Genomic DNA, 12,910 nt, shown 5'->3' with positions numbered 1-12,910 from the left:
TGTTTCCATCATTGATAATAACTGAGTATCAAATTATCATATTAGAATGATTTCTGAAGGATCATAAGACACCAAAGACTGGAGTACTTGCTGATGAAAATTCAGCTTTGCATCACAAAAATAAATTACATTTTAAAGTATATTAAAAAAGAGAACCATTATTTTAAATTGTAATAATATTTCATAATATTACTGTTTTTTTTTTTTTTTTTTTTTTTTTTTAACTGCAGGCTTGATGAGCATAAGAGACTTCTTGCAAAAGCATTAAAAATAGTAATGTTTCCAAACTTTTGACTGGTACTGTACATCTGTAAAAAATCATTATGGCACTTTTTGCTGTAGTTATTTATCATTTTTAAATTATTAAAAATATCCTGATTATTTATATTACTGTTCATGTTACAGTAACCAGGGAGGGTTAGGTGTCAAGAAAATATTTGAATGCTCCTCAAACAGATTTCATTCCCTAAAGTAAAAATATAGCTTCTTATTTTTATCTTTTGATTTTTCGGCTGAAATATGACCCGGACATAAATGACTCAAAAATGGCAAAAACAAAATCAGACGCACCCAAGAATCCCGTCCGAGCGTCGCTCGTCTGTCTCCTCGGCAGTGGCAGTGTGGATGTGGCGTAGAGCTCTGGCCCCTTCAGCACATTAAGAGCAGTGGGAGAGCTGGACACTGCGTGATGGGCTGTGGACAGGACAGGTGTGAGTGCGCGGGACATAGGGGCGCTGTGGGGGAGCGGAGGGCTGTGGGGGGCCGTTAGGGGTGGAGTCAGGCCCTGCAGGGAACCGTGGGAGGATGTGGAGGTGTGGCTAACCGAGAGAGAAGACTGTAACCCGGCCACGCTCACTGCTGGCTGGGAGGGGGTAAGGCTAGTGGAAGAACTGGAGTGTGCATTTCCATTCTGCTGAGACGTGTTGCTGAGTGAAAGGCCAATGAGAGACTGGGAGAGAACGTCAGACTGGGACGACCGCTGCTGTTGCTGAGAACGGCTGCTGCTGTCCCCGTTCAAGAGAGGTGGGACTTCCTGAATAGACAGCCTCTGAGAGAGGAGAGGGACATGAAGCATCATTAGTACTATATCTTGATTAATTACAGGGGAATTCAGTGGATTGATGATTTGTGTGGGAATATTTATATTGAAAATGTTGATGTTTTAAATCACCAATGTAGCAATAAGGTTAAAATAAATGCTCTTTGTTCTGATCTTTTTCTTGCATTATTTATTTATTTATTTATTTAGTAATATCTGTAAGAAAGCATGGAAAATTCTAAACAAATTTAGTTAAATAACAAAATTAATAGGAGTGTCCTAAAAATACTACATAGGATTTTTCCAATTAAAGCATGTTTTGTAAATGTAATATACATAGGGTAATATGTATTGCGGACTGGAAAAAGATACAATGGTGCATTTGTTTAATTATTATATTTACTCAAGATTATTTTGGAAGGATTTATAAACTTATATAAGGGAATTATGGTATGATGTATGATAGGAATCAGTGTATTAGATTTGATTATTTTCAGAATTACATTTTGAAAAGTAAAGAACAATATATTATACAATTATTTATTGTATTAGGAAAATACCATATACATAAAAAGAAGTGGGCACTCTGCAAACCAAGTTTTTACATTTGATAAATGAGATTGAATTATACATAAACCTTTTGGAACTAACTAAAAACAAAAAAGTTTTTTTTCCTTTCTTTTTTTTCCTGCCAGCTAATGTTATTTAAAATGTGACTTTGTAATACGCTGGTTACTGGCGTAATCGTGGTTCTTTGATGGAAGACCACCAGAGACTGTCAGTACATGGTGGAAGGAGTTGTGTCTCGCTCATCACATCAAGAAATCTCGTATTAATTCAGTCACACGTGACTTTAACCAATGACGTGTCGGAAGCGATATCAGTTCTAACTACGTCATGGTCGATCTCCTAGTTATTTTTAATCCAAGTGACCAGAGATTCTGGCGGTCTTCCACCATTCATATAACCACGGTTCCTCCAGTAACCACCTTTCTATTTCACTGTTCCAGACCTCCGGAGATGGTCAGTACATGATGGAAGATCAATACAGCCAAGTCACATGGATGTCACAGGATATGATAGCTTAAACGCTATCTGGCAGCACATTGGAGCTAATCAAAGGAATAGGAGCCACATTAAGCCTACAAAATCTCCGAAAGGGGCACAGCACGCAATACTGCCCAAGAAGGGGCCACCACCCGAATCGAACGAGCAACCATTGTACTGCCTGTCGAACGATATGCCTCAACAATAGTGTCCACCACCCAGTGAGCGAGTCTTTGTATCGACAAGGGTGCACCTCTTCTACCGGGCCCAAAACAGACGAATAGCTGGTCCGTGGTACAACATGAGGCAGTCCTTACCACATACTGCCTCAATGCACAAACTGGACATAGGGCAGCTTGGAAAGCCTTGTCCTCCTTCCTAAATGCCGCCAGCTGAATAGGCTGATTTGTGAACTGAGCTGACAATACCTTGGGCTGGAAAGCTGGGTCCGGCCAAAGTGTAACCTAATTGCTCTCTGGCCCCCACCTAAGACACTGCAGACTGAGAAAGCATGTAACTCGCTGACCCTTCTGGTTGATGTTATAGCTAAAAAGAAAGCAGTGTTCATGAAAAGATTTCTAATATCTGCTTGCTCCATCTGCTCATGGGCCAGACACACAGTTTCAACCTGTCTGGAGAAGGATGCCACAGTGCCCCGTCCATCTGTGACAGCAGATCTTTCCGAACTGGCAGTGGCTGAGGTGGACAGGTTGTGAGAGTTAATAGGAGGCTGAACCAAGGTATCACTGGCCAACAGGGGGCCACTAGAATAAATCTGAGATGCTTCTCCTGTACCCATCTCAGGCCGGACCAGAGGAGCGTAATGGAGGGAAAGGCATAGAGAAGGAGGTCTGGTCATTCGTGGCCAGAGCATCCTGGCCTAGCGAACCTTTTTCCTCTTGCACCGAGAACCACAACGGGCAAAGAGGCTGCTGTTCCATAAATCCTCCATTCTTCGGCCCCGTATGGGAAAGTTAGTCCACACTGTTGCAGCAACTTGGAATGTGTGCTCTGACTAACAGGAAGTGCTTGTTTGCCCACAATAGAACCACTTTTGTCAAATGGATACAGGGTAGGGACCTTGTGCCTAACTGGTGGTTGTTTAAAAATACCACTGTGGTATTGTCTATCCTTACCAGAATCTGTCCCCCTGAGAGTTCCTGCCTGAAATGTCTCAGGGTGAAGAGTACTGCCCACAGGAGGTTGATATGAGATGCCCCCAACTGTGGGTGCCAACTGCCCCGTATACCATGGTGTTGCCATGTCCAACTGGGGGAAGTGTCAGTGGTTACTACCTCCCTGCGTTCTGGAGGCGGCTCAATTGGTACACCTCTTTGAAGAAATGTATCCCCCCTCCAGAGTCTCAGAGAGGCAACACAGCTGGTTATGACCCGAACCAGTGTGCGATGATTGTGAATCGGTGAAAGATGTCTGGCTATCAACCAGTGTTGGAACAGACAAAGTTATCCTGGCTGGATAACTGATGAGGCCGCTGTGAGAAGAGGCAGTTTGCAATGAACCTGGAACCGTGCTAAGGTCCTCTGCAATACCTCTATTCTGCAATATGTGAGGGGTGGAATAGAGTCAAAACTCTATCCAGCTGGGAGCAATGGATTCCTTCAACAGAGAAGAAGGACTTTGAGAGCAGAGTAAAGCAGTTAAAAGTACAAAATAATAGAGTTGTTTCAAGAAACAGTTTGTTTATTACTGAACATAATGCTGAAAGAAATTCCTACTCCTACTCCTACTTCCTACTCCAGTGTGTATGGTATGGAACAGCAGTCAGAAATTTAAGGAGTGAGTATGAATGATCTTCTTCTGAAGGGCCCAGATGTTCTTAATCCGATCAGAGCTGTCCTTCTAAGGTTTAGGAGAGGAGTTTATGCTGTCCTAGGAGATATCAGGAAGATGTATAACTCTGTAAGGCTAGAGGAGAGAGAAATGCATTTACATAGGTTTCTGTGGAGAGACTTTCAGAGTGAATAGGAGAATATGCAATCACCAGAGTTAACATTGGGTGCATTGCACAGTTAGCAGGAAACTGCAAAACTGACAAAGTTCTTTCATCTTCTTGAGGAGTGCAAAGTTATTGGAGAGGATAGATACGTAGATGATATTCTAACTTCCCACAATAATCAGAAAAATCTGGAAAAAATAACCAAAGGTGCTAAGGAGATCCTAAGCTGAAGGGTTTTTCTTGAAGCACTGGGATCGGTCAGAACAAAGTTGGAAGCCTGGTGATGGTGAGCCAGTAGAGTCAACAGTAGAAGACAGAATCCTGAAACTTCCGAACCATTTGAGGGATAAAGACAACAAGGCTCTTAGAGTTGGGTATCTGATGGAAGAGGATAAACTTTACATCATGACATCAATAATTTTTCCAAGTGGAAAAAGAAAATGAGAGTGGGACAAAACCTTCTTAAAGAGGTCATGGCTGAAATGTGTGGTGCAGTTTATGCAGCCAGGCTTAGAAAATACATTGACCAATTGACCAATGGTTTCATCTGGTGGACAGACAAACTTGTTTGGAGCTTTGTATTGCAAATAGAATTAGAGAGATCCAGAGAACTACGCATGTTAAAGACTGGTGGTTGATCCCACGTAGCTTAAAACATTGCGGATACAAGGGGAGGTAGTCCAGAAGGCCTAAAAGAAGATTCTGCATGGCAGAGAGGGCCAGTGTTCTTGAAGTGGCCAATGGAGGATTGGCCAATACAGTCAGCTGCTGAGCTTGCAACTTCTGCAAGAGAAAGTATTAACAAACTCCAGAGGTAAAGCATTCTCTGCAGTACTAACTAGAGGTTTGGCTAAGAAAAAGAAAGACTCAGTCCTCAGAAGAAACTTAAAGTGAGAGTTCATGAGGATGGAGGAATACACAAGTCCAAACTCTCTAATGGGATGTACTGGAAAAAGAGGGGATCAAGAAAGTTTTGAGTTTGAAGGCTATCCATAAAAAATCCAGGAAGAAGTCAACAAGTTCTGAAGAAGATGGTGTCAGCCCAATGTCTCTTGTCTAGCTTTGTTCATGTAACATGCTGTTGATAAAGTGTTGTCAGGTCTATGTCAAGTCTGCTCAAGTCAAGTTTAAATTTTTGGTTTTGTTTATTTGTATTTGATTTCTAAACTGCACATGGGTTCTCAACATCGGCTGAGATTTTGTATCACCTATCATCAGGAGAAAAAAAAATGCTGGGATCGAATCTTGTCCAATGATTTTATGCCTAATCACAGGATAAATCATCAAAATATGACATTATGATCCTATATTCAAAAATGTAGAAACACTTAATATTAAATTTTTTTCATCATAGAGAATATCAGAAAAATTGAGAAATGTCCTTGTTATTTCACCTAAAATCAAAAGGTAGGAAAACATTTTTTACATAAAGTAAATTAATCCTGTTTTTAAGACCATTACGTTTACATTTTTTTAATCATTGTGACATTTTTATGACAATTAAGCCCCTGTAATGTGGGAGTATTTGTCCCTCACTTGTTCTCCAGGTTGAGAGATTCCCAGTTTCGCGTTCCGCAGGACCTCCGCCAGTCCAGCTCCTCCAGAGCTCTGGGGGGCAGTGTGACGCAACAGGTTCAGGGCTCGTTCTGGTAGTTTGGTTGGCTGGGCACATGACTGTTGCCATGATGCCAGCTTCTGAGACAACAGCTCTCTCACCTATCAAACAACATTTCTGTCAAATGCTATATACACCGCAAATTTTCATAACTACACTCTTGTTTCTTGTTTTAAAGTTAAGATAAAAACACATTTGCTAAAGCAGTTATGACTTTTTAGTTTGGTTCTTTTTTTTATCACGTTTAATGGGACTTTGCATCACAAGTGCACTGCTGTACCAGGTGAGTAAGTTTACTATGACTGAAAAGCCAAACATATGCAAACATCAAATTGCATTAGTTTATAAATGCACTTTAAGAGTTTTGAGGTCATAAAATAGTAACGTGTAAGGAACTGCACAAAAATAAGATAACCTGCCTCATTATCATTATTTGTGTGAAAAGACATTAAAGTTGTTGGTGTTTTACTGACTCTAGTGTTCATTTTAGCAGGAAACTAAACTAAACGGGAAGTGAATTACATGTATAGATTTTTAGATTATGTTTATTTTTATTATGTTTTTGGAGTAAAAAAACAAAAATTAGGTAGAGACTTGTTTTTCCAGTGAACTTGTTATGTTTGCTAGTCCTCTACAGCCTGAGTTAGTTGGTCAAAGCTTCATTGTGAGCTCATATCTGTAGTGTTACCTTGCAGTGGTAGTTGACGAGGATCTTGGTGACTGAACATTGACGGTCCACCAGAAAGCAATAGCGCCGCCTTTCTTCTGTCAGAGCAGAGCGGTAACCAACGGCAACTAAAGAGTCCAACTCTCCCTGCCGGCGACTCATCAGCTCCACATACTGTTACAGAGAGAGACTTTTAATTCATTCATCTTTACATAGAATATGACAAATGTACACCAATACTGGCATCTAAGGCAAACAACTAAAGTTCAGAATCCTTAAAGCAAAGATTTACATTGATGAACATCTTTGATTTTTAAATGAGAAGAAAAAAAACTAATACGAGGGTGGACTAGAACCAAGAGCCTCTGACAAGCTTAACAAAGTCTACCACCAGACCATAAGGGCACACAAGAATTTAAAGCAGATTATGTATTTATTAATTGACGTGAAGAATCTATCACGTTAAACATGACTTATATGTGGATAAATTAAACTCAATGTACTATTGAAATTGAACATTAATTATTGTACATGATAACTTTGATATAAAGCATTGTATTTAACCCACACACACATACACACACACACTCCTGTCCCATCCACCTATATAATTAAATATTTGCTTTCATCAACCCCCGTTTTTTTGGAAAACCCTGTTTTAAAGGACCAGTTCACCCAAAAATGAAAACGCTGTCACCATCATGTTGTTCTAAACGTTCTTTTAAGTGACATGTTCATTTTAACAATATCTCTGAATTTTCCTTTCCTTTCCTCATCTTTCAAACTGTGGTCCTGTTTTACTTCATCATTCCCCCTCTCTCGTTCCTTTGTTTTTTCTCTGTCCCATTGTTGGTGTTTTTCTGGCCCCAAATCAGTTGTTCCGGATATCTGCTTAATCTTAAACTAAATGACTCGTTCTTCTTTCTGATCCAAAATCACGCTTGGAGTAATGCTTCTGATAGCATAGCTTAGGCCTACACAAACAAAGATAGACCCACTCCTGAAAAAACACGTGCTGGAGGATACACATGCTCAAATAAACAAACACTTGTTCACACACGGATAAAAAGTCTTCCACTCACAAATCAGCTTTAATATGTAGGACACTGGCTCGCACAAACGGCCCTCACTGAGCTCAATTGGTCATTATGAGTCACACAAACTACAAATGACTGGCAGTACATGACATTCTACACTAAGCCTTCAGTAATGAACACAGCAAGTCAAAGAACTGGCAAACAACACAATTACTCAGTTCTTTAGCAGGCGCTTTAATCAAAAGTGACTTACTGTTCATTTATTGCAGTGCCAATCACTCTGAAGTGAATGTGGCTTAAGAGCTTCGCTGGAAGGTGATTGTGACCAAGTGGGATCAAATTAACTGCTTTAAAGTTGAGGCACATTACAAAATATTATTACTATAAAAAAAAAAAGAAAAAAAAAATTTGCATGCCAAATCAAATATCAGGGTGTTACTAACAACTTGCAGGAATATGCATTTTGTTGTCGTGTGACAAGAAAACCATAAAGCAGGAACTTACTTATACTACACCCTAAAAGTATGTAGGCCTACTGTTTTTGTGAAGAAAAAGTAAATAATTTTGGGTGTATAGCACACGAGGCAAACTGTGGGACAACATACCACATCATAATTACGCTCTGTTGCATAGTTATGTCTGTCACCATAAACCGGCCTGTCAATCATTCTGTCACAGTTAGAATCCTCACATACACGCTCTATAATTAATTCAGTTTATACTACTAAAACAATTCTTCCCACAGTATTGGAGAGAAAACAAGTATGCAGAGAACTATGATAATGTTATTTAAAGTCCCCCTGTAGTCAATAATTTTATCCCATAAAACTCATCTTTGATCACCAAAATTACATATTTAAACATTTTTCTTTGAAAAAAAATTCTTCATTCCTTAAAATAGCTTGAATGTAACTCTACACCCTTGCCTCATTTAGTATACGCGGTTCTATGAATATGCAAATGAGCCCCGCCTCCACTCACTCACTCCAGCTCAGAGATCCACTCGTTGACGATCACACGTTGATCTGATTGGTTACAAGGTAGTTTGTGACGTCAGAAACACCAGCGATTTCAAAGCGTGTTTTTGAGACTGTCTTTGGTTCACTGCAGTTTTAAGGAGAAAATACTCAGCAATGGTGTCGACTTATGAATTTACACATGGTTTGTCTTAAAGCATATTAAAAACACCACAAAAACTTGATTTTCACCACAGGGGCACTTTAAATTATGATGCATTTAATAGTAGCCAAACGTATCTGTTTTGCTATTGTGCTATATCTTATTAAAGTTCACAATGTTGTTGCAGATGTATTATAACATTGATAACATGAAAGGAATATTATTTCATCAGGTTAGATATTGATTATGAATAAATCAAACCACTTTCAGGGCTTCTGTATTTTATCGTTGGTCTCACACACATCCGCCATTTTTGTAGTTCTAATCTAAATAAATGTAAATCAATGAGGTCTTTTTTTGATCAGTATATCAAATACTTATATAAAATGCAAAAAAATATTAGTTGTCACTCTATATCTCCCAATAATATGTCTTAGTAAGATGATATTATAATGCTTAGTTTTATGATCAAAGCTCTGCTGTTTTAAACATATAATGCAAATGCAATAGAATGATGATTGAGAGATGAACAAATAAACATTCCTCAAAAGCCTGATGGATCATATTTGATGCTCACAGTTTAACATGATTTTTCTAAAAAAATATATATATATTCAAGTAAACCTAAGCTGCTTCAGGCCAGTAAGTGTTCATCTTGAAATATTACTAACAATATAAAAGTTATATTGATTTAGATTTCACAACAAAAAGACACGTGAACCATGAGCTGAAGGTGGAAGGTTTTACAATTACAATAAAGGCTTTTAACATATAAACTATCAATCAGACAACAGAAGGCCATGTAGTAGTAGTGTGCAACAGCTTTTTCAGCAGTTTTGATAACATTGTGATCACTTAGAGGCCTTAGAAATTTGCAAATCCTATATGATACCTTTCATCATCATCATTCATTGGACCTAATTTGTCCTTATTGGTCACTCATTAACTCATTAACACACTCTTGCTACAACCAATTACTCCAACAAACACAGTCCAGCTAATAAACATACAATGGGCCCTATCTTGCACCCAGCGCAATTGACTTTGTACACCGACGCATGTATCATTCCTATTTTGCACCTGCGCACAGCGGACTTGTCCCGCCACAGACGCACATCGGTTAACTAAGAAATACACTTGCGCTTCCCGGGGCGGTTCAGTGCGAAGAGGAGGCGTGTTCCGGCGCAAACGTTCCCTCATGCTATTTTACAGGTTTAGAAAACAATTGCGCCACTGACCGAAAAAACCTAGTTTAAAGTCAGTGGCGCGTTGCGCATGTTATTCATATGCTATTTTAAGGGCGCATGCTTAGCCATAATCAATGTAGCGTGTGCACAACGCGCATACACTTTGATTCTCTCATCTACACAGAAGCAGCAGTTTTCATTTTTGCAAATCATACATTATTACGATAGATAGATAGATAGATAGATAGATAGATAGATAGTTTATTATAAAGGCATACATCTAGCTTACACATTTACCCAAATTATCATACGCCTGTTTAACCGAAGTTAATTTGGGTGTGTTTCTCCATCCCCAACGTCACTTCTCTGTGTTTTACGGCCCTGACGAGAACGTCGGTCTCCTCTGCCTTGAACTGCTCCTGTCGTGCGCCTGGCAAATCCGCCGTTATAATAGGAATCCGCTATAGCAGTGGTTTTCAAACTGTGGGTCGCGACCCACTTGTGGGTCACGCAGTGAGAGAAGGTGGGTCGCGCAAAGGCACTTAGCTGCAGCTAAATTTGTTACGATGAGTGGAACAAAACCAGTCCGATTAATGACCAAACGACTTTTATGTGAGTTTTAGCGCCCGCCAAAGTGAATTTTTGTCCCGCCAAAGTCTTATTTGATCGGTGAGTAGCCTAGATGAACTGCTGCGCGTGTGACAGAGTCACACAGTGCATGTTTAACTGAAAGAACGAGCAGAGAGAGAGAGGTCGCGCGCGCTCTCTCTCTCGGAGCCAGGCGAAAAAGTAAACAAGACTTCACCATCTCCAAACTAGGCGCTGTCTTCCTCTCTCTCCCTCGCACATATTAATCAAAATAAATTGACACGGTGGTAAAAAGTCGGAAATGTTTTCTGTGTTGACACAAATCTTGGATGTCCATGTCCTAACTGCTGGGATAATCACACAACGCGCACACGTCCAATTCGCGAACTAATGACTCATTTGAACGATTCATTTTAATGAATGGTTAAAACAACTGATCTTTCCAACAGTGAACTCAGGAGACGTCTGAATCGGTGTATAACTAATCAGTAACACTTTACAATAAGGCTCTATTTATTACATAAATTACATAAAAGTACAGTTTGCTTACTCAAGCTTTAAAATATTATTATTTTTTTTATTTTTTTTGAAAAGCATATGACCACATTTTTCCACACAGTGCTATTAAGAATCGATAAGAGAATCGTTAAAGAATCGGATCGATAAGCAGAATCGTCAGTGGCATTTTTATTATTGATAAAATCTTATCATTTCCCATCCCTATGTGAAGACGGTAAAATTATAATCAAACATTAAAGAACATACATGTTTTTTTTTTTTTTTAAGAGTTAACAGTTAAAAATATTTTGCTAACATGAAGTCTTGTCACTGTCAGTCTTTTTACATCAGTGAAAAACTAGGGTATGCAGATTAAGACCATCAGCATGCATTGATTAATCCCATGGCATGTAGCAAAAAAAAAAAAAAAAGGTGCGACCAAATCATGCTGGTGCGACCAACTGAGAAAGTTGGTAGCACCAGTGCAAGTGGGTCTTGAGATTGATTATACTTGTCTAGGTGGGTCCTAGAATGAAAAAGTTTGGGAACCCCTGCGCTATAGAACAAGCGCGCCTGCTCTTAAAGGGAATGTGAGATGACGCTCTGATTGGTTTATTTCACGTTACGCCCAAACCACACCTATGAATAATGAAGCTACTTCAGACCAACCCATTTTAGATTTGCGTCGGGCGCAAGAGTCATTATCCCAGGCGGTATCATAGCAACAGCGCCCAAGACCCGCCCACAAAGTTACTTGCGTTTCGCGCTTGATACTTGCGTTTCAGATCGTTAAAATAGGGCCCAATGAGTTGGTTTCAGTTCAATTATTTTTAGCTTGGGCTCAATGCATACTGATTAAAGTCTCAAGATTGTCATATGTCGTGCCATACACGTAAAAGCAGTGAATTATATGCAAGGTACCTGCATCTCTCTGTCTCCATACTTGTTGGGATGGCGACTAGCTTGACTCTTCCTCCGCAGTTTCTTGAGCTGTGATTGGCAGCGCTCGATGGACTCCACCTTTGACTTCCTCTCACTCTGGTACTTCTTCAGCGTTGACTGGAAAAAGTTTTCATACAGTATATTACGTTTCTGGTACAATAGTGACAGTTCAGGAGGAGGAGTTAATTTCCATATAAATCTTTTCTATCCCACCTCAAAAGCAGCAAAAGCATTTGCAATACAACATGAACACAGTAAGTACTTTTTACTTAACTTTTTTATGTAAGTACATACAGTATTAGATAAAGACACCTAATATAAAGTGTGTCTGAAAACCCTGTGTTGATTTGTTTGAGCTCCCTAATTTAGTCATTTTAGTATGTTGTTTAGTTAAATAGTCATTTACACTCACGGTGAGATATTTGATGTCTAACTCCAGTTTCTGCTCCAGTTGAGACAGCAGCTCTGAATGAAACAGCTTCAGCTGCAGACAGACAGAAAATGTGGCATTCAGTCAAATACAGTGATTATGGAAGCGCACTGGTCTTAGATTAACAGTGTCTACAAAGACTATGGATATAGAAAGACGGTTCACTCCTATTACTTATGAATGGGAGAAACTGCAACGCGCAATATGGCGGAATACTCCCTTTTCCCATCACAAATCAGATCGGAAAGGCATTTATTTTCAATAAAAATTAAGAAAATATTAGAAATGGGAAATTTATTTAGTATAAATAAAGTGTCTAACATGTGTTTAATAATAAAGTGTTTATTGGTTAGGGGTACGTATAGGACAGGCTTTATTGTCCTAATAAGGCGGAATCCATTTAATAATTTTAATAAACATAATCCTTTACGCTCTATGTTATTATTGCATACCGTTATATTTACCCACTATTTACTATATCACTGTATACTATGCTGTATAAATGGCATCTAACTGCTATTTACACTTATTGCAAAGAAAATACTGCTATTTTTACAGAGTATAAATAGAATCTATTGCTATTTGCACTTAGTGCCAAGATTATTCACTGCAGCCTCTAAAAATTGCACTAAACTAAAATGGAGACATCAACAGTAGGTTTTAGGAATGTGTTCCTATTGGCACTTTAAAATGCTCTCTTATTTCTCAAATTTGTTCTGCATGACTATCATTCCTTTTCACACTCCGATGTTTTATCTCACGCTCTTAAAACTAAAGGTTCTTT

General features: G+C 39.1%; 1 protein-coding gene across 3 annotated transcripts in view; it reads right to left on the bottom strand.

Annotated features, from left to right (window-relative positions):
- LOC311307010 (BAR/IMD domain-containing adapter protein 2) overlaps positions 1-12,910 on the bottom strand; it is a 35,927-nt gene that overhangs the window by 7,817 nt on the left and 15,200 nt on the right. For all 3 annotated transcript variants that reach the window (XR_014630251.1, XM_084435693.1, XM_084435694.1), the window contains exons 6-10: positions 12,109-12,180; positions 11,676-11,813; positions 6,347-6,499; positions 5,580-5,759; positions 571-1,048 (exon numbers count right to left, since the gene is read on the bottom strand). Coding sequence is in view for 2 of the 3 variants with exons in the window: in XM_084435693.1 (XP_084291819.1) it covers positions 571-1,048; positions 5,580-5,759; positions 6,347-6,499; positions 11,676-11,813; positions 12,109-12,180 (1,021 nt within the window). In the remaining variant the exon portion in view is untranslated. The remainder of the gene's footprint in view (positions 1-570; positions 1,049-5,579; positions 5,760-6,346; positions 6,500-11,675; positions 11,814-12,108; positions 12,181-12,910) is intronic.

Source organism: Rutilus rutilus (assembly GCF_951802725.1).
Source record: "Rutilus rutilus genome assembly, chromosome: 17".
NCBI lineage: Eukaryota > Metazoa > Chordata > Actinopteri > Cypriniformes > Leuciscidae > Rutilus > Rutilus rutilus.
The sequence above is the reverse complement of the archived record's forward strand: the minus strand, read 5'-3'. Positions and strand labels throughout refer to the sequence as shown.